We start from the raw sequence: 22,393 nt of genomic DNA, 5'->3' as shown, positions 1-22,393 counted from the left end.
AGAGAGAGAGGAAAGGGGGAAAGAAGGGGAAGTTTCGCTTACTTGCTCCCAGGCTCCCTCTTCTGAGATATGGATGGCAGAAATTGCAGAACTGCACATGGAATTTATCATTTTATAAAAGAAGTGACAGTTGGTACAATAATGGAGGGTAAGTGTGCCTATTATCTGGTTTGACTGACTATGAAAGATTTTTACTTCAAGGCACCTGCTGTAATTGCAAATTTGGTTGGTTAATCTGTAGAACACTTTGAGGATACAAATGATGTGTGCTATCATTGCTATGCAAGCTTGTGTTTTGAATGTCTCCTGTTCCCCTGAGCTGAATGGAATAGAATTTTCAAGTTGGTTATCAATAAATTGACAAGAGGGGGGAAAAAAAAACCCACAGTTCTAAAACAATCAGAGGTTCTAAGGCTGAAAAACTAAATACTGAAATTGTGTTAGTTACTTCTAAAAACACAATGTAAAAAAATTACTTGGTTTAATGAGGTCAACTTTGGTAATCAAGATACACAGTAGAAGAAGGTAGAATTCCTCATGAAAATCACTAAGTTTTATCAAAATGCCAAATGCTTAAAATAATTTTGGATTTAAAAATAGAAATTCAGACTGTACTATTGATCTATCAGGAAGCTGATTTTTTTTTTTTTTGAACATTCAGATTAAAAGTTAAGCCTGAGATTACTCCTTGACACTTCTTCTGTTTACGTTGTTTCTAACTTTGGCTTCTGTGTGTTTGCTGTTGAATGTAATCATTGGACACTCCAATATGAAATATTAGAAATATAGGGCATAAAATGAGTATGTTCCTGTGTGGCCAGGACTTAATCTTACTCTCTTATTTACTCTCCTTACTCTATGGAAAAGCCTCAGTTCTGACCTGAATGGATTAGTTGCAAAGAAAAGCTATTACTTCCTCCTGCTTTTGCCCAGGTTGAAATTTCTGACAGAAGATTTAGGTCTGCTAGTGATTTTGCTGCATGTATATTTTGTCTAATAATCTTGTTTTTCACAGAACAGACATTCTTCTAGATTATGTGAATAATATGGGCCTAGATTTGAGGAGGGGAAAAAGCATGAGGTGAAATGAAAAGCTTCAGATGCTCCTGCCAATTCCTTCTGCCCTGCTTCCTCCAGCAGCAGAAATAATGGTACATCTGTATTGCGCTGGCTTGTTCCAAAGTACTAGCAGCCAGAAGCCAAAAATATACCGTTATGCATGTGAACAGGTTCAGCCTGGCTTATTGCAATGCAGGACCAGAGGACCTGATTTGGCAAAGGTTGGGAGACAACAATACAGCCATGCTAGCTGGCTGTAGCTCTTATGAAACTGCAGGGAGATACAAAATAAACACTCAGTTCTCCCACATATTGTTATCCGGATTGAATGGCCCTAGGTTCTTATCAAGGCACTACTCCATAGTATGGAAATGTCCTGTAGTGTGACCCTGCAAGTAAACTTTAAACCCTCATTCCTATCATGCAAAGTAGACAGGGGACACATGCAGTGGAAGGTGGGCAATAAACCATCAATTATTAACTTTTTGTAGTTAACCCCTACTAGCTAGCAGGGTTTCTGCGCTGGGCTTTGACACCTCTGAGTCCTGCAAGGGCACAGAAAGATGGTCTGTCTTCACAACCTGTCAGCAGAAAACCTGTATATGTAGAGTCAGTGGTCTAGCACACTAAGAGGAGGGACTAGACCAATTCCTGGCTTACCTCCCTATACATAGGAGCAACATGGTTATGAAAGGTGACAGTGACACATTGGGTATCACTGTGCACAGATGGAGCATAGCACGAGTAGTCAGACAGCTTCTTTGCTTGTGAAATAGTAATACTTTATCTTTTACTTCCTTCTGCACTCAGGGGAGGCTAAAATATATGAATGCTCATCAAAGTACAGAAATATATGATCTCATGTGCCTTTGAGGAACGTTTACCTGATGCATCTTGGAAGGGAAAGTAAGCAGAGCTAGTCCCAGACCAGCTGAGGTGCCGTAGACAATATTTCCAGAAGCACCCATCTCAAGCGTATCTATTTGTAACTTGGGCCAGGCTTATGTCAGAAGTGTGGTTTTACACGTTTAGCCTGAAGAGCAGGAGTAGCAATTCTCAAACTTCAAGATTCAGCATAAGAAATCTTAGGGTTTTTTAAGGATCGTCAAATTCACTTGTCAGTGCCTCCTGTAAATTTGGCAGGGAGACTTGTAACTTCCTAGACACAATTGTGGCAACTCCTTAGACTTCCTCAGGTAGCCACTATACTGCTGTGTGTGTATTCAAAGAATATTCGTTAGTATGATTTGAGAAACATTCTTTCTTTAAAACCTATTTTGGGGATGTCTCTAGAAATAGTTCTATGAAATGCTTTTGCTTAGAAGAACAAATCAAAGTGATTAATTAACTTGTGAAGCACTAATAAATCACATGGAATACCTTAAATGTTTTCACTTTCAGTGTCCAAAGGATTGTTTGGAAAGATCTTTCCTCAGTATAATATTAATCTGTAAGATTGGTAGTGTAGTGTTCCTATTCAGAAGTACGGGTTTGAAACCCAAATATGTTTAAAACTCTGGATCTAGGAAGCTTTCACTACTGTAACCAAGCACCCAAGAGATAAAAGCCTTTGAGATATTTTTAAATGTCACATTTCAGACACAAAGCCTATTACTGTGATGTGATCTTCAGACTCTGTATTTATCTGTCTAGCTTCTCCTGTTCTATCAACAACTCTGTTCACCTTGGAGATAGCTTTAAACTTTTCATTTGGGTTCTTTATAATCCAAATGATATTTATAATAAATCAAGCTATGTAGATCAGTAATTTAAACACCATATAAAAGAAAATTTTGAAGATACGATTTTCATTTTTAAGGCCTGAAAAAGATCACTGGACACCGCTTAGAAAACAGAGAATCATCAGCTATATATCTTATCATCTTTGCTTATGTGAATAGCCAGTAAGTGTCCAATATACAAGTGCCACCTAGATCTCTTACTCTGAAAAATGAGCTGGTCTAGACTGTCAGTTAACAGGATAATGCAAGTGGTGTCTTCTGCTTCTCAAAATGTAGATGTAGGTAATTTGTGTAAGAAATGAGGCCTTGAGCTACCTGAAGTATGACCCCAAGCAAAGATGATCATTTCCAGATTCTTATACTTAAAATAAAAGATCTTTTCCTGGACCCAATAACCAAAATACCACAGTATGCTTAAGGATGATGCTGACATTTTCAAAGACCACTCAAGGTGTTCTCTTTCTAACTGCAGATATGCTCTGTGTCTCTGCGGGACCTATTGTCTTTTCCTTTTCAGCTCTCTTTTGTAATTTTGGCTTGCTTTCATTCTGCCTTTTATCAATTCATTGGAGCCCAACTTTGATATTAGCAAAGGCCATGTTGTCATACCTGTAATGAGCTCTTGACTTTTAAAGGTAGCATAAACATATACACTGTATAAAAATCAAAGTTCACTGGTCACCACAACTCTTAAGAATTAATCATGTTAGTAATTTGATTTCTCAAGTAATTGCTTCTTAGCTGAAGATGAGGCTTGCATATTCATTCAGTGCTACGTCAGGTTCAGTGAACTTGCTTATTTATCCTTCTCATATTACATCAGCAGATGGTCTTAACAGATTAAAATTATTCCCTATGATCTAACTTTAAAAAATATGGTGAATTTTTTTCTTAAAAGAAAACACAAATGTCTTAATATTTCATTTTGGTGTTTAGTTTATCATTTTGGTGTTCAAAAAATCAGAGAATGAACTAGCTTAAATAGTAATTGACCCAAATAAGTCTCCATTTGCATCTCACTCTTGAAAAAAAAAAAAAACAAACAATAGAGTAAAACTGAAGTACTTTTTTTTTCAATTCTTTGCTTTCTGTGGCTAAGCAGGAGAGCAATTCTTTATGTGGGTTGTTAACCACAGGGCTTCTCAGGCAGGAGGCAGTTGACAAGTGACACTGGAGTAAATGTTTGATCAGGTGACATTTTGAGGAGAAGATAGGTCTAAGAAGTATGTGGTTGCTGAAAGGGCACTTTTCAAGCTTTCAATTTTTGACAAATCCAGGTATGCTGTACTCATGCAGAAAAATGCCACTTTTTTAAGAGCTTAACCAGAAGGGTTGGGCTCCCAAGCGTGCTTTGTGTTGGTCTCTGCTGCCTGTAATTTAATGATGAAACTTCCACTCACTTTGGACATCAATGCTTCCTGATTTTGTGTGAAATCATCATAAGTTCTGAAAAGAGCTACTGATTTGCTTACACACATTTTGTCTCCTAGTCAAAATGTCATTTATGACTGCTTCTGGTGTTGCCACAAGCATTGTTATAGGGGACAGCCTGAAGAAAGTGTAGTTTTAGGAAGGACCCCTATCTCCATTACATAGAAATGATGTGCAACAGCACAGCTGATCTTAGGATCTCAGACACACTGTTGGGAACTTGGCAGTTAGCAAGGCAACCTTTCCTGATGCAAACTGATGAAAGGAGGTGCAGAGCTGCCCTGCTTGTGGGGAGCATATCAAAGTCTGTTTTATTATTCTGCAGACTCCACAAGCTGCCCCTGCCTTCACGTGCATGGACTTCGTTTTGGATTATAATAATGAAAGCAAGAAGAAAATTAGGCCCCAGGTGTTCATGTGGCCATGAAATACTGAATTTTTTATAAAGCCTTATAACTGTCACTTTTCAAGTAATTTTTTAAAAGAGGACTAATATATGGGTAGTGCACAGGAACCAGCATACCTTCAAAGCATGGTTCTTTGTTTTAATGAGGTTGAGAGCTTACCGTGACTTGCCATAATGAATTAATTTGGTGTTTACCATAACAGGACTGTGCTTAATGAACTCATTAACTGAACTCATGAACTCATGTGACTATCTATAGATATTTCCTTGGGTTTGGGGACTTATAAATGGGTACTAATACTTTTATTTCTGCTTTCTTCTGAGCACAAAAGATCTGCAATGTGAAAGGCCAGTTAAGCTCACTTCATCTTTTTCTATGTTAAAAGTAAGCAACAGATCTTGAATAACTTGATTTGTGTCTTTACCTAGGTTTCTGAATTGTTGCTATTCAGCAAAACTGTGTGGCTTGAATAAAACTATTATAGAGCTGTCTTTATAAAGTTCACTACAGTTGTATAATGAAATAGAGTTAATGTATCATTTCCCATTACTGCAGATGCTGTTTCATTTAAGATTAGCCTCCTATATTTGAGAGACTGTACATGTAAGTTAAACAGATTCAAGTAAAAAGTTCACTAATTTGAATAAAGTGATACTAATTCATGGGATCCAAGTCCTGCATCTTCTGAAGCTGATGGTTTATTGCTGAGCAAAACAGAAGGTCACCTGCTTTCTTGTATTATTGTTTGATATGCAAATCCTTAACGCTGAACAGCAGGTCTGGTTTACTACTGTTTCTTCTATAGTATCTAGAAGAGGAGATGCTTATCCTTGTTTCTGTGCACTGACTTCCTAGCAACAGCAGCATGAAGCTGAGCGCTGCTGAAGGGTAGATCAGGAGGCAACTGCCTCCCTGCCCTTGTGGGTAACCAGTTAGTCAGGTTTACATCTGCTCGGAGTCCCTGAGAGAAAACAGGTTTTGCAGCTGAATCCAAGGCCACTTATTTGCTGGGTTAAGTGGTGAGAACAAGCAGAGAGGTAATGTGGCTTTGTCTAATCTGGCAACCCAGGCTGCATTTGGCTGACATGAAAAATTTCCTCTCATTGAGCCCAGCTTATTAAAACGCTGGCTTTAATAAATAAATAAATTTAAAACTCCACAGAAAACAATCTCTCCAAAACCAGCTTTTCTGTTTAGAGATATCAAGACCTGTAGTTAAAGGAATGACTGGAATAGCAATGATCTCTCTGCCTTCAGGTGCTTTGCTCTTCTTGCAAGCTTTCCTAGCATCGCCTCAGTCCACTCAGGAGCAGGCACTGGCACTGCTCCCTTACTTCTTTCACTGCTCCCCTTTCTTTCACCTTGGGACAGCTGCTTCTGCCCTACACCTTCCCACAACTCTTGCACCTCTGGGCTGTATTCTTCAATTATCTGGTGTCCTTTTAAATTATAGGCTTAGGTCTAGGGATGGTTAACAAACCAGTGCAGCTGGTGCCAAGTAAACAGCCATTTCTGGATGAATACTTTCCCACCAGCTCTCTAAATACTTCCGAGTTTTATTTCTGACCATTCTCTGTCTCTTTATTCTGTGTGTTTGAGCAAGACAAAATTGCACAGGGATATTTCCTCCCCATAGGGAATATAAATAAAAATACTCTCCTCAGCAGCTTCATAACAGTCCCTGGGTGTAATACGATGCAAACATGATTTGTTGGGAAGCTGGGAAATGACAGTATTTGTAGGCACTGAGGATGGCATCACAGTCAAGGTTTTGAGAGACAATGTGTGTCTGTCAAAATAATGAAGACCTATCAGGTCTCAGTGAGGTGCTGCTGGCAGGGGAGGAGGTGAAGAGGACCTTCTAGAGCCTCCCGCTTGCCTGTCTCCAGCCCTATGCCCTGTTTCCCTCCCTATTGCTGTGACTGCTCCTTGCAGGAGGCAGCAAGCTGGGCTGGGCTAGGCAGTGGACATCACTATCCAGTACCAAAGCTCTGAAACAGCCTCGCAGATGGCACCTGCAAAAGCTGCTCTGCCATTGAGAGGGGGGTCTGTTTTGCCAAAACCTAAAGGCCGTTCAAGGAGATGTAATAGGAGTTTGGCATCACTCCAGTTATTCCTGTGAATAAGAAAGATTTTGGCAGTTGTTTCACTGGAGAAAAAAAAAAAAAAGAAAACCACATCCTTGTGGGTTCCTGCATGTCTACTTTGATAACTGAAGGATGATCACAAATCAGCATAGTTTTATATATTGTTTTATGAGAAAGGAACTGAATTCTACGCAGACTTGGAACCAGATTTTTGTTAGTAAAACTCCAGTGTGGAGCTTTTGCTGGAGGAGTTTGCTCTGGGCTGGGCAGTGAAGAAGTCGCTTTTAATCACCTGGCCCTGTCTGCAAGCACTGGTTGCTCCCGTAAGTGACCTATCCAAGCTACCCAGGAGCTTCTTGGGAGATGGTGCAAGGGTCCCCAGGCATAACCCACTGACATACACAAATAGCTTTTTTTAAAAAAAAAAAAATTTACTTTTTTTTCCCCCCTTTTTGACAGCGGGCATTCGTTTCACAGCTCTGTGTACCTCCTTAATGCAGCAGCCTGATCCTGGAGACTAGAGGCAGAGTAGCACTTCACCATCTCCTTTGACAGTGCTGTTGGTGAAGTTATCACTCTGGATAACACATTCCTGTTGTAGGAAGTGGATATTCAGTAGCATTTGACACCTCAGACCATGCATTGTTTCTGATCTTGTTATAAATGGGCTGTTGCATCTCTTGCTCACTACTGATAACTCAGAAAGAATAAAACAACATCAAAAAAAGTGTTGTCGCAGATGTCTCAATTTTGTAGCATTTGTGACACTTGCTATCATAACAAGTTAAGGATTTTTTTATCTGTGAGTATTTTGCAGGAGTAATTACATTTCACTGCCAGCAGCAAAGTATGTAGTTACTGAGTTGAAACCAGCCCTATTCCCATTGATTCCTTAGGATTTGTTCTTGTCACTGTCAGATTTGGAAACCACAGGCTGTTTAGTGTTCTGTGCTTATATCCACTAGATGTCACTTGGCACTGTGAATTCACGACCAAATTAGCTAGTGCATGCAGGCACTTTCTTTTGTTCAGCTTAATAACTTTACGCCACTGCCCTGGGAAATGTTACTCTGATAGTTAAACTGCTGGATAAAAATATATATATATATTGACCTGCACTGTTTTAAGCAAGTTTTAAAGGTCATGTTTTTCAGACAAATAAGATTATTTCAATATACAGGCTTCTTTGGTAAGCTTTTTAAAAATACGGTATTTCAAAACAGCAGGAATGCATGCACCCTACTTATTACTTTCCACCACTCTTACTACTGGCTTACTAGTTGCAATACTACTCCATGGCAATAGAGCAGGCTCAAAGGAGCCAAGGCTGTCGAGGAAAAGTTCAGATGTAAAAATTCAGGACTTCAGAGAAGAGGCACTTGTTGGAATTATAGCATTTAGTGCCTCATTATCATTCAAAGCATTTAGTTGAAGCATTATTACTTTAGTCATTTATTAAATTTGAAAATCAAATATCAAACTGATTGTAGTGTCTGCCACCCAACAGGTATCTGATTAAAGTGTTTAAGGGCACCCACCACGAACTTCAGCAAAAGCACGTATTTTTATGGAAATAGTGCCATCGTGTGGGAGGCTCCTGCAGCATGCAAAGCACAGCGGTGCCTACTTGCTGTGCACGCCTGCAAGAAACCTTCCTTCCTAATCTTATTTTTCATTAAATTTCCGTAAAAGTATGTTTTCACTTCTGAAAATGTGCTACAAAAATGCGTAGTTTCTTAACTAGGAACAGGTTGGTAGTGTTAAATCATCTTAATATGTTAACTTATTTTGGTTCTACAAACAGGTGATTTCAGAAACAAATGTTTATCAAGTCTAACAGAAATGGGATCTCCCTTTTTCTCTGTATGAAGTTAATACAGTTAGATATTCATCCTCTTATAATTTTTCTATAATTGTATTTTATCTTTCAACATCTGTTTTAAGCAGCAGTTTTACAAAGCTTCGTTTAGAACCTTTCTATTTCTCAAGGTTTCCCATGCAATGATACAATTATTATCTCTGGTTTCTAATTCTTTTTTAATGTTTTCCTTTAAATAACAGAACTTACGTGTCACATCCATAAAGAAAATTGCCAATAATTACTAGGAGTACAATTAAGAATAAATTTCTGTGGAGGAACAAGCCAAAGTTCAGTGTCCTTATGCAAATGCCTATTGTTGAAAAGATGTCTTGTGTAATCAGGAATTGTACTGACATGAGAAGAATCATTTAATTAATGAGAATAGAGCGATCATTTGGATGGTTCTTTCTATTACTCACTAAATAAAAGAGAGAAAATAGCCCCAACCAGGGATTAGAGCTGCTGCTTCAAGAAATAAGCCCCACAATGTTGTTCTGTAACTGCCTTCTATAGAGAGTACACTGATTCCTAAATATAAAAACACATATGCCAAATGTTTGGATTGTGGATCAAAGTTTAATCTTCTATTACTCCACAAGAACTTATGCAAAAGGTTTCTGATTATGCTGATTATGTGCTGCTCCTGCTAATCTGACAGACTGGAACATTTGTGCTGAAATACTCACGTCAGTCCTAATGCAGGATACCAGGGCAGCGAGAACCAGAATTAGTGAGTTATGTCTGTAAGCAATCTATGCCATGATAGACAGTAGTGTGTGTATTGTGCTTGCAGTCGCAGAAGAGTAATTATGGTGGGAAAGGACCTCCAGCAGTGTCCATCCTAGCCCTCTGCCTGAAACAGGTTGTTAGCTCAGGTTGTTCTGGGCCTTGCCTAGTGGGCCTTTGAATATCACCAAGGATGAAGATGCTGCAAATTCTCTGTTCTCATTGGACCTCTCCCAATTTCATTTTATCTAGTCAGAACTGCTTATGTTCCAGTTTGTCCCAGCTGCATCTCTTCCTGTCAGTAAGTCTGGGTCCAGCTTCTCCACACACAGCAATGATGGCAAATCCTGCATGTGGTTCCCATGCCTCCAGAGCTCCTCTGAACATAAATGTCTCACAGCAGCTATTCTGTCCCTTGCAATACAACAGAGATTCCTCCTGTACTTGACTTGTACCTTTACCCTCAGGAAGCTTCAGGATGGGGCTTCCCTGAGCTGGCATTGAGTTTGGGACAATTTGGAATATAGCCCAGGTGACTCTGACCTTGTTCACCATTCTCCAGGGCTGGGCTGTCAGCGATGTACTGTCAGCAGGTGTTGCACAGAATTTGTCCCACGACTTCTAAATGCAAAGCTATATGAACAAGGCAATTTGACATCTCTGAAGCCATGGATATCACCTGCAGTCTGTTCCTCAAGGGTGCTCTGCAGAGGTGGACAAGCAGTTCCCCTCTGAATAGGTTGGCATCTCAGCCATGGGACGTACCTCTAGACAGGAAACAGAAACTCAGTCCAGAGTTTTACTGGGACATACACTGATGGCTATATGAAGTCTCCCATTCCTGGTAAGACCACAGTATAAGTACAGGGCCGTTTGCACATGCCATAAAAAAATTATTGACTTCATTGACATGCCTACCTGTTCAAGTGGCATTAGAGATTGAATGATCTCTGTACAGAGCAGTTGCCCTGTACTTTTGAGGTGCATTCAAACTCCCTTTCATAGTACTATATTTTTCTGAGTTACAGGTAGAGGAGCTGTTATGGTAGCCCTAAGTCAGTAGGACGGCTTTTCTTCCCCCTTTGATGAAGTATAGTCTCTGGTAGCAACAACCCAGACCTCTGCTGGTTTGTGTGCACTTGGATTTTTTGCATGCTGTGCCAAATGATTGCACAAGTAATTGTTTGCCTTCCAACACAGAAATGAAAAACAAACTTATTAAATGAAGGAAAACATTCCTCCATTTTGTTCATTTAAATATAATAATTGAATTTTTTTATTTTGGGTCAAGATGTACCCAGCTGCTACTGTAGTCACTTCTGGATGTTTTTAAAGAAAACATTCTCCTTAGGAATTTATTTAGACTACTTCAGGAACCAAGTATGAATATCTTCTTCCAAACAAAATTCTTGTTTCTGAAACTGTTTAGCTAAGTGTAGCTAAATACATTGGACTTGCAAGCTGCCCAGTAAGCTGGGTACATAGTCACAAGGACAAGTCAGTTCTGCAGCAAAGAACACTCCTATAGAAATCACTTACCGCCAGGTCACACGGTCTCATTGGGCAAGATTTGTTTAGGTCATCACTGACTGCAATTAAGATGTTTCTGCTTTCTCTTCAAAGGAGCAAGTAGATAACCTGGTAAAGGTCATTTTACAATAAGGTAAGGTGTATCCTGTGATACATCTTGTCATGTTAAATAGATACAGGTGTGATACATGGCTAAGGGGTGCCCTCCCATAGAGTCACAAGGTTCAGGATAGCCTCCCTTGCTTTCTAAGCACCTCAGAGGGGGAGCCTAGGTGCGTCTGGATCTGTCCCTAGTCCCAGACTTGGTCAACAGTTTATGAACTTAAAAAAATGTGTTGAAAATGTGTATGAGTTAGGCACCAGTCAGACTTAGTGTTACCTATGAGAGTACTGTCACCCAAAGAGTTAATACTTGCTATCTGTGAGCCACATGGGCTGTCACTGGGGCAGTTTAATGGTTTTGAAATTCCTCTCAGAGCTCCTCACAGGACCCTCACTGAGACAATTTTTGCTATGCTAAAATAGAAAGTAATTGATCTCAAGTGAAAGAAAAAACAAGTTTAGAATTGCCATTGATAAATTCAATTGCTGCATTAGCGCTAAACAATTATAATCAGTTGACAATTATCTTTTATATATATAAAAAAGAAGTAAGAATTGAAACTCGAGGTAGCATTTATTTCCCCAGGGAACATCCGAGCAAGTCAGAGGTGCTAATTTTACCAAAAAGGCATCCCTTCTTAGCCCTTTGACCAACAGGTTAGGTGGTCATTCAATTCCTCTTCCCTAACAAAAAGGTTTTCACGTGCCAATTTTATACTTTTGTAAACTCTTTGGTGCCTCTTGGAGAGGTGGGACTAAATCAACTGTTATGTGTTGACTGGCTTTCAACAAGGCCTGCTGTGTTTTCAGAAGTGGGACTTGGGCTGTTCATCACACGCTCAGGGCAGGGAGCTCAGTAGGTGCTTTCAGGGGTGTTTCTGTTCTTAACTGAAGTAACAATAGGCTGTGAGGCCTCAGCCTCACCCAAGGTGTCACTCAGCTGATTCGGGCATTAGACCACCACCCAACCCACCTGTCTTACAAGGTAAAGTTCTTCCAGTTGAACTGCTCCCTTTTGCAAAGTCACAGGGATTTTGATGTTTGCCCCCTGTTGCAAGATCAGCCTTGGCAAGTCTGAGCAAGTCCACTGTACCACACATTTGAACTATATTTTTCTTTTTTTTTTAATTTTTTTGATTGAAATATCTCTTCTCTAGCAATTGAAGTGCAAAATATATATCATCAAATATCCAATGCTCTACAAAAATCAGCTGACGTAGTCTATAGTGAAAGCCGATTAAAATAATATGGTGTATTAAGTAAAGCATTTTCATTAGGGGTCTAAAAAGAAGGAAAGAAAGACTCGTGTATGCTTTCCTGTATCTAGAATGGAGCATAGATATCCATATGCTCAGTCTTACAGCCAACCCCATATTTTGGCTTTCTCGTCTGGCTAAACTGGTGCATTTGAATTCATCAGCTGCTTGGCTTTCTGAGACACTTGGGAAAGTTGCAAGTAGTCAGACTATATCCTCTCACTCTCTGGTGATACTTCTACTGCCCTGCTGTAACCCCTGACTCTGTGCTTCCTCCTGAAGGATTTTGGAGCTGCAGCAGAACGGCGACATGGACATACTGAAGCATAAGTGGTGGCCGAAGAACGGTCAATGTGATCTTTACTCATCTGTGGATACCAAACAGAAAGGAGGTGCCCTGGACATAAAAAGTTTTGCAGGTGTTTTCTGCATCCTCGCTGCTGGGATGGTCCTATCCTGTTTCATTGCAATGTTGGAAACGTGGTGGAATAAAAGGAAAGGCTCACGGGTTCCTTCAAAAGAGGTATTAGACCCTCCGTTTCTCCTGGGAAATTTTCATGCACCCTAAAGATGGCTAGCTTGAACTTATAGCGTTAGAGAGGGTAGGGAAAAAGACTCAGAAATTCCCTTAACTTCTTGATTTTTTTTTAAGGTATGTTTACCTTAAAAAAAAAATCAAGAAGTTAAGGGAATTTCCTCATGTTTTCCTCAAAATCTCTTCAGCTATTTTTTCTAAAAAAGCTTGAATGAAAAAAAAATGTATGTTGATGATGTATAAATATGCAACTATTCTGAGTAAAATGCAACTGTTACTTGTAGAATAGTACATTATTAATACATCAATGTTTAGTTTATTAGTCCCATTGGAGAGTGTTAATTCTCACCAGTAAGTTCAAAGCTTTCTTGGCTTCTTCTTGCAAAAACATATCCCCTAAGCTCAATGGCTGAGTCTTTCAAAACAGATTTGCAAAGTTTAGCCCTTTAATCAGCAATTAGTTTCTTAAATAAGCTTGTCCCCATTTTCAGAAATGTTAACCTCTTGAGTCTCCCGTGAACTTCAGTTCTCATTACTTAATCTGAAGTCCAGGGAAGCAAAAGTACATTAGATTTTTCAGATTCAGGCCAGACTTATTTCTGAAATCTACTACAGACTTGTTTTAGAAAATCTTGGATGGAGACTATGGAGAGATATGTTATTTTACACCAGAGATGAGCTTGCTTCTACCTATGTGTGTAATGCTTTCCTTCTGGTGGCCATCTACCTGTCCCTTTACCAGCCATCTGAGCCTTATTCGGTCTTACAGCAATATTTTACCGTCATAATTAAGTAATTAGTTCAGCAAAATACTGGAGAAGCATTAGGGGAAAAAAGGTTATTGAAATGTACTTGGCAGTGATGCCCAAAGCTGAACCTAAATATGAGCTTTAATGTAGCACTGCGGATTATAGCTTTTCTATCTGTGTAGCTTAGACACATTAGTGTAGTTTGTGAAGTATTGCCGTTAATTTGTGTGCAGTAGTCTCGCCTTCTCTGTAGTTTCTCCATTGTGTTTATTCCTGCTAATCTAATGCTGTGTAATCAGGCAGGATTAATTACACTTCCTAATTAGACGGCATTGGCACTGACTTTAGAATACGTTCAATCTTTTCTTACCTGTTTTAATTCCCAAGCTTTTTTTGTTCAAGATCTGGTCTTTAAATTGGATTTCTCAGGAATGGAAACCATATAGTTTTGACTGATAAATTATTAAAATAAACCCTAAAATTGACTATAGTGTTGCATACTAAAACTTTCAGAACTTCATATTTATCTGGTGCTAACCATAAAAATAAGTAACAAAGCAAAAGAAAAAAACAACTTGGATATTTTATATAACCATAAAAATTTTCTATTTTGATTTTCAAATGCAGAGAAATTCAAGTGTATACTTTCCACAAATGGTATAATTTGGCCTCCTTGATCTTTGTAACATAGTCGTTATCTTAGCATTTATAATTTCATCTCAACTCTAAATTGAAAAGCTTGGCTCAAAACTGAGTTTAACGTGGACGTATGTGCTGAATGTCCCCACTATCTCGGATGTGAGGGCCATTCAGCAAAGAAATACATCTTAACTAACTTTCTTAAAATTCATTTTAGCTTCCATGAAAAGCATTGGCTCTTCCAGGCCACTAGTCCAGAGTCGGGGGTCAGATTGGGCCAGTTTGTGGTCAGCAAGCCAACCCTTTTTCCTGGTGGCTGCCATCTTGTGCTCCAGAATACAAGCATTTAAACTGAAAAAAAAATTGTCTTATGGTTGCGAAGATAACATGTCAGTTGCGTACCAGAAGTAACCCATTCAATGATGTCTGCCTGAGTCTGCAGACAGCCTTAAACGGTAGCTCTGAGAGAAGTATGAATCGCCCCAGTAATCTCAATGGGATGTTGACTCTGAAGCCTGATGATAATTTAAATGTGAAAACTGCTGAATATTTCACTACTGATCACACAAGAGAGAAGAGGAAAGATCATATTATGGAGATATGCACAATCTTACTGTGAGTGGGTCTCATTTTGGTGTATCGATTGGGTGGAGACTGGGTTGCGGGCTAAGCATGGGAGGATGTCACCTCTTATATATTTTCACTGGTCTGACCCGAGCCCCAAATGCATCTCTGTAAAAGAAGAAAGAGGAATATTTGAGTAACTTATAGAGGCTCAGAAGTGATGAAATTCCAATCTTTTCCCGATTGGCATTTTAAATTACAAACTGTTTGTATGGTTTTTGAAAACTAAAAACAAACAAACAAAAAGAAAAAAAACAACAAACCAAAACCCAAACAAAAAAAAAAAGGAAAATATTTAGGACTGTTCCTCAGAGACATAGTCATGACTTGCACACACTAACAGAGCCTCTGTATATTTCTTTAGTTTCCAATGTGGCCCATGTTCTCCTGCATCCATATGCAGCTCCAAATTTTTAGGAGGAAGCGTTTGGTGAATGCGTTTGGTTTTGGTGTCACCTGTGTGGTTGTTATGTGCATCCATGTCTATGTCCACATGTGAATAAACTATAGACAGAAAGCTAAGTCCAAGAAATGAGCACTGCATTTTTCCCCTCCTGTGATGATCTCAAACCAAAGCCTCTGTGGTCAGCGATCATCCAGTCCCTGGGAGATCCCTCATTTCCCATTCCCTGCCCCTTTTCCCCTGGTTTGTCTCCCTGTCCCTGCCCTCAGAGGGTAAAATCCTGGCCTCTCAGCCTCCTTCCAGTTGGTCTCTGTGTTCGCTGTGGTACCAGTACAACCATACAAATATTCAGTGATCCGTTTTGCTAAGTAGATGAACTCCTGCAGTTTGTTCTAGGTGTGGACTTTTTCAGAGTGCTTGACTTCATTCCTAGGCAAAGGAGGGATCTCAAGCCCATTCGGTATACTAGGAGTTTTGCCATTGATTCAGGGAGCTCTGGATCAAGCCAGTCATTGAATTGCAGTAATCAAGGCTGGAAGTCATCAGTGCACATCTATCGACTGCCTAATTGTCCTCTGTGAGGTCCTAGAGTGTGAGATATTTCTAGTGGCCTGGAAGAGCCAGTAGATTTCACAGAGATTAAGGTAAATTTTAAGGTTAGTTGAAATCCATTTTTGTTCTGAATTAGCTGCACTACCTAGACTGAGGGAATAGCCCTGTACACCTATGTTTAATGCTGCTTTGAATTAAGATTTGCAGTTCAGTAGAAATATGTATGTACAATACAGCTGCTTTATTCAGTCACCCAAAACTTCCTTCTCTTTTTTAACTTTTGTGCATTTAAATTCTCAATTATAAAAAACAAACCTTTTTAATTGAGTTCTCTAGGAGGAGAGATTTAAAAAGAAAAGGGACAGAGGTAAGAGGAGGGATGATTTAATAAATACCCCAGACCACCTTCTCTTCTTCTCACCCACAAGAGTGTAATTCCATGAGAACAGATGGAATTGCTTCTTAGCACGGGGAGAATTAATCCCTCTGTTGGCATCGTAATTTGAAATTGCCTGGTATACTCCTCTCTGTGTGATTTCAGTGAGGCACCAGTGATTGTTTTTTTGTCCAGAAGTTCAGCTTTTCTACATCACAATTTATGTTATAAAGGCAAAATAAAAAGCAACCTGAGATATTTCCAGCCCTTTAAGCCCTGAGAACATGAGTGCTGACAAAGAGAGCAACCTGATCACTCTGAGCCTCCCATGTTGACATCCAAATTTAGTCCTTATTGCAGAGCTGAAGAACTGGCATCATCCCAGGCACTTGGGGTTATGCTCTGCTCTCATGGCACAAAGTTTACTGCTATTCAGCTGTTGCTAGTCCAGCCCACCTAGCTTCAAGCCTGGCTTTTCCTGATGGAAACTGACCGCTAGCACTTGGAGTTTCATTGCTCAGATTCAGGGTTTGAAGGTAGCTGTGGTGTAAAGGTCTGCCTGTGTTTGGCTTAGCCTACCCAGCTTCAGGCAGTTGGGGGTGTTTGCTGATGACATTCAGAGATGCCCTCAGCCAACAGCCAGCTGTAGTTAATTGTATATTGTGCTTCCTGAGAGGTTCTGATCACACTGTGAAGCTTCAACCCAGCACAAACCGTGATAGTGAGCAATGCCTCTTGTTTTTCTTATTCCCCAGGATGACAAGGAAATCGACCTGGAGCACCTCCACAGGCGCGTGAACAGCCTCTGCACAGATGATGAGAGTCCCCATAAACAGTTCTCCACCTCATCAATTGACTTGACCCCGCTGGACATTGACACTTTACCCACACGTCAGGCACTGGAGCAAATCAGTGACTTCAGAAACACTCACATCACCACAACCACCTTCATACCAGAACAGATCCAGACTCTGAGCCGCACTCTGTCTGCTAAAGCCGCTTCGGGTTTCTCCTTCGGCAGTGTGCCTGAACACCGAACTGGCCCTTTCAGGCACCGGGCACCCAACGGAGGCTTTTTCAGAAGCCCCATCAAAACAATGTCATCTATCCCTTACCAACCAACTCCTACTCTGGGGCTGAATATCGGTAGTGACCCAGACCGAGGCACCTCCATCTGAGCATCAGACCAGGTTTCTTCACTGTTTCTTTTTTAGGACTCCCTTTGCAAGGAGCAACTGTAATATTGTGGGACTAACATGGATGTAACCTTTTTCCTTTTCCTTATTTTTTTGGTTTGGGGGTTAATTTCTGTTGGTTTCTTTTTTTTTTCTTTTAATTTTATTTAAGAATCAGGATTATTAGTAACAACTCTTCCTTCTCTTCTCTGCGTTCTCAGTCTGGTCTCCTCTGTCTCCCCATGTTCTCTTTACTACTTGAATAATCTATTCATTGGTTTATCACCACATTAGGTTTTGGTTACTTCAGGCTTTTCATATACTTTAAATATAGGAAATGTGCAGCAATTAATGCGTAAGAATACCCCTGAGGATTACTTTACAGAAGGGCATTCGCTCCTCCTCCCCCACCGCCTTTTTTTACTATAATTGCAATAACTTAAGCCTTTTCATGTATTCTTCTGCATCCAGTCAGTGCTCCACTGCTACGTGTCCTTTTAACTGTGGACCAAAGGCAAACCCTGCAGTTGGAAAAAAAAAAAAAGCCAAAAAAAATTTTAAAAATGGCAAAATGAAAAAAAAAAACCTGAAAAAAATGAAAGCAAAACAAATTAGAAGATCATTCAGGCCCCATAATATGAGAATGCAATTTTGTAGGATTACAAAAAGCCATTACTATGCCAGTAAAGACTACAGTTAAATCTACTTTTGCACTGCAACAGTGCATATGACCTTTATGTGATTGTACAGTGTTAAAAGTTTTTCTTATGTACAGTAAACTGTATCATATGGCAGAAGCCTCTGTTGTGTTAAATAAATTAGTATCTCATACATATATATATACATATATACACACAGGTATGTATATATATATACATGTATATACAGCTATAAAATGGCAGCCATTGTTATTGCAATTCATTTAATAAAGCTTTAGTAAAAATGTGTTGTATACAGGAAAGATGTACAGTGCAGGGGGTCTTTTCATTTAGAAAAGACAGGTTGCTTTAATGTTATTCTGACTTGCATCGTTTGCCAACAGAGCATATTTTATACTTTTTTATTAGAACATCCGGGACAATTTAACGTTTGTACCTAGATGTAATGCCTTTGGTTAGGTTTTGCATTGGCTATTGAGCATTCTATAAGGCTAACCTTGATAATTCTCCTTTTAATTTACTTTTTAATTAGGCAAATGGAACTCTCTTAGGTATACCATATTCATGAACAACTAATATAGCTCTAGAGAACTTTAAACATAGGTCAAATGTTAATAAATTATTTTCCAAATCAGTACAGTTGATCAATACAATAATGGTGTTAGTGGAGGAAGAAAAAAAGCCCTTGAGAAATACAGATGTGGCCTTAATTATAATCACATATTGTTTTAAGGAAAAAAAGAACAGATTTTAACCCTTCATATGTTAAGTTAGATTTAGAGGAGCTATGTATTTCTACAGTAGTGCCAACTATATAGAACAAGAGAAAGAACAGCAGTGAGAGCAAAATCAGTGCCCAGTTTGGCACCAGCTTTTTAAAGTAAGTTACCTGTTAGAAATGTAGGAAGAGCTTTCAATTTGTAATCCTTAAAACTAAAAATGCAGTTAAGTAGAAAGCAAGCAGTTTATCCTGTGTGGTTTTTTCGTTTGGTTTGTTTTTTAATGCAACCATACATTTACTTTAATCTAACTCACTCTTTGGCTAGGATTAATAGGAATCAGCCTACGTGATTTGCTTTAGGATAAATTAAAAGGTATATTCTTCAGATCTATTATATTTTGATGCTAATTCTGTTCTGGGGGAGCATCTTGTACTGTCACTGTTTTTTGTACTAAATCTTCAAATATTGTCTACTGTGTAAGGCAGAACAAATTCTTATCGTGCAAAAGGCCATTTTGTTTCCAGGGTAGCAAGTGTCTAAAAGCATGCACTACTTGCTTCCCCTTTGTAACATTCATGAACTCATCCACACTTCTGAATAAAATAAAAAAAAGAAAATTTCTCTCCAACAAGCTACATAGGGACATACCAGATGTTGCAGTGATTTTAGCTATTGAAAAAACTGTTAACCATGTACAATATTTAAAATAGGCCTATTTTGATGTGTTGCCTATTATATAGATACACAAAACACTTTTTGGAGGCCTCAGTTACAAGTGGCAGAGCTTTCTGTGTATAATTTGTCTAAAAAAAATTTGTCTAATAAAATTGTTTTCTAAACTTGTGTTTCCTCCTGTTTAACTGCTGAGTGCTGTGGTTTTTTTGGTCTGTAGCAAGGTGTCCACTTGTTTTTGCCACACTGCTACTGAAGAGGATTTAGCCCAGAAAGATGGGATGAGCTCTCCAGGCTGCCATGACTTAGCTCAGGGTAAAGGACTCGAGGAAATCATTAAGATTTACCGTGTATGTCAATGTCAGCCTTAGATTTCAGAAAACATGTACAGACAATATTTTGGAGGTGATTGTCGAGTTCACTGGCACTGACATATAAGGCGCATGATTTGTAGAAATACTACATGCCATCTTCATCACTTTTTAGAGTAATCTAGAGATTTTGTTAGAACATGGTCATTATTTTTATATATGTTTATTTTTATATACATTCTGCCACCTTTATTCACACAGAAATCAGTTTGCTCCGATACTGGGCATACACTGCCTTTAGATTTGACAAATGTTTCAGCATAAGAGAATTTAGCCTGTATTTCATTATAGCCTTCTCAATCCTCAAGTGTCACTGACACATTAATAGGGTCATAGAATCACAGAATCACTAGGTGGGAAAAGACTTCTTGGATCATGGGGTCCAACCATTCTTATCTGCCGCTAAACCATGCCCCTTAGCACCTCATCCACCCTTTTAAACACCTCCAGGGGAGGTGACTCCACCACCTCCCTGGGCAGCCTCTGCCAGTGCCCAGTGACCCTTTCTGTGAAAAGTTTCTTTCTGATATCTAGTCTGAACCTCCCCTGGTGTAGCTTGAGGCCATTCCCCTCTGTCCTGCCCCCTGTCACTTGGGAGAAGAGTCCAGTGCTGAGTACAGTGGGAGAATAACCTCCCTGGACCTGCTGGTCACACTGTTTCTGACACAAGCCAAGATGCCATTGGCCTTCTTGGCCACCTGGGCACACTGCTGGCTCATCTTCAGTCGGTTGTCAACCAACACCCCCAGGTCCTTCTCCTCCAGGCAGCTTTCTAGACAGACTTCTCCTAGTCTGTAGCTGCACAGGGTTTTTGTGCCCCAAGTGCAGGACCCAGCACTTGGCCTTGTTAAACCTCATGCCCTTGGACTCTGCCCAGCGGTCCAGCCTGTTCACATCCCTTTGCAGAGCCTCCCTACCCTCCAGCAGATCGACACTTCCACCCAGCTTAGTATCGTCTGTAAACTTGCTAAGGGTGCACTCAATGCCTTCTCTTCAGTTAAGTCATGCAAGGTGTAATGCAGTAAAGTCAGTCATGATAATTAAACTTGCAGCATCCAAAGCTTGTCTACTCAAACAAATGTAAAAAATGAAATTAATGTAAAAAACATTTAGTATATTTCATTCACTGAATAATATTTTTGACCTCTTACAATTTTCTGTTAATCTTAGCAGGCATTCTGGAGATCTCATTTTATAGTTTCAAAAATACATTTACAGTCAATGCTGCATATAAAAAAAAAATCCCTGTCCAGATAATAAAAACCTAAAGGAAGTTAGATTATTGAAAGTGAGTTGAGGTCAAAATTTAATGGTGCCTGCACACTAATGCCGATAGGCACATATGTCAGTGGGCATTAAATGCCTAGCAACAGCGTGCTGGAAACTATTATAGTCTGATTACTTTTAGTATTTCATAATAATCAGCCAAGAGACAAACTCTACTTATTTTCTGTAAAGCAGAGCTATGGCAAACTGAGGCACTGACCCCAGAAGCCCTCGTTTTAGGATATTCCTGATCTGATGCTGTCCTGCTGGCATCGTATGTCATTCACTTTAACATAGACATTTTCCTTGTCACTTATGCTCATAGACACACCTCTTTAGAGCAAGGTAGTTTCTCTAAAGAAAAGTCCGTTGAAGTAATAGTATTTAAGACTGTCAAGTGTGTCTGCTGCAGCAGCTCCACTGGAAATACAAGCCAACTGTATATAAAGATGAGTTGTTTGCGTGGTGATTCCAGTCAGACAACCATTTTGATGTACCAGCTACAAACAAAAAGCCAGCAGTGGAAGAAAACATATTTATCCAACTTCAGAGAATCACTTAGTAAGATGATTCTATTGACCAGCAGTGAAATACATGGAGATAAAAAGTAGTCTTGCTGCACCAATCAAGTGAATCATTGTAGTTGCCACTGACTCAGTCACAGCATGAGAAGAGCCAGAGTCCTGGGTTTCCCTCCTGTCTTCACAAAACAAAGTGAAACAAAGCTTCCCTAAATAGAAGTATCTTTTTCTTCCCCACTCATGTAGGATGCTGTGAAGCGATGAGAATGTAAAGCTGCCGTTCTGTGCTTGAACAGCCACTGTAGCTGGGTCAATGCCCCAGATAAGTTTAATTTCTCAAATCTGCACAGAGGTGATGACTTAAAAAGTAAACCAGCTTCCTGTGTGTATGCGTGTGGGTATAGCTAGTGAAAAAAATAGTCTCCAAAACAACAAAGGTGTCATATCAATACAGCACTGCTTTACCTGGTTTTCTCTCAGCCGAGCTATCTGTGTTTCCTCTTCATTCTGTGGAGCTGTTGTGAAATAAATGTCAAAATCAAGTATCTGCTCCTAAGAATGAGTCATAGACAAAGTTTTTGATAAACACTGGGACATGAACACACATCCACACATCACACCAAGACCAGTGGGCAACCGCAAACTCATCACCACAACCTATCAGCTTGTCATGTCTCACCCAAGGCATTGTTTGTGAGATCAGAAATAGAAACCTCCAAAGGAAGGTCATTGCAGGCAAAATTATTCACAGTCTAATGAATTCCTAACCAAAAAACTGTACCAATGCCGCAAAATTGCAGGAGCCATGAATTTAATGAAAAAAAAATTGCCTTTCAAGAGGCAATAAATTTACTGACTGTGAAGACTTATAAAATCTGCCCCTCCACATCCCATTCCTCACAGTGGCATGACATTTTGCCTGCATTAC

General features: G+C 39.5%; 1 protein-coding gene across 7 annotated transcripts in view; it reads left to right on the top strand.

The window, feature by feature from the left end:
• The window catches only part of GRID2 (glutamate ionotropic receptor delta type subunit 2), a 726,503-nt gene extending 709,117 nt beyond the window's left edge, over positions 1–17,386 (top strand). The window contains exons 15-17 of one of the 7 annotated variants that reach the window (XR_011337353.1): positions 12,484–12,724; positions 14,342–14,739; positions 15,585–16,977. Coding sequence is in view for 2 of the 7 variants with exons in the window: in XM_069855621.1 (XP_069711722.1) it covers positions 12,484–12,724; positions 16,835–17,257 (664 nt within the window). In the remaining 5 variants the exon portion in view is untranslated. Of the gene's footprint in view, positions 1–12,483; positions 12,725–14,341; positions 14,740–15,537 lie in introns of all 7 variants that reach the window. The other 6 variants (XR_011337352.1, XR_011337351.1, XR_011337350.1 and 3 more) reach the window with 6 other exon arrangements.
• The last annotated feature ends 5,007 nt before the right edge of the window (positions 17,387–22,393 follow it).

The sequence above is a fragment of the Phaenicophaeus curvirostris genome, chromosome 4 (assembly GCF_032191515.1).
Source record: "Phaenicophaeus curvirostris isolate KB17595 chromosome 4, BPBGC_Pcur_1.0, whole genome shotgun sequence".
In the NCBI taxonomy this organism is placed as follows: Eukaryota; Metazoa; Chordata; class Aves; order Cuculiformes; family Cuculidae; genus Phaenicophaeus; species Phaenicophaeus curvirostris.
Note: the sequence above shows the minus strand (reverse complement) of the source record. Positions and strands in the feature narration are given on the sequence as shown.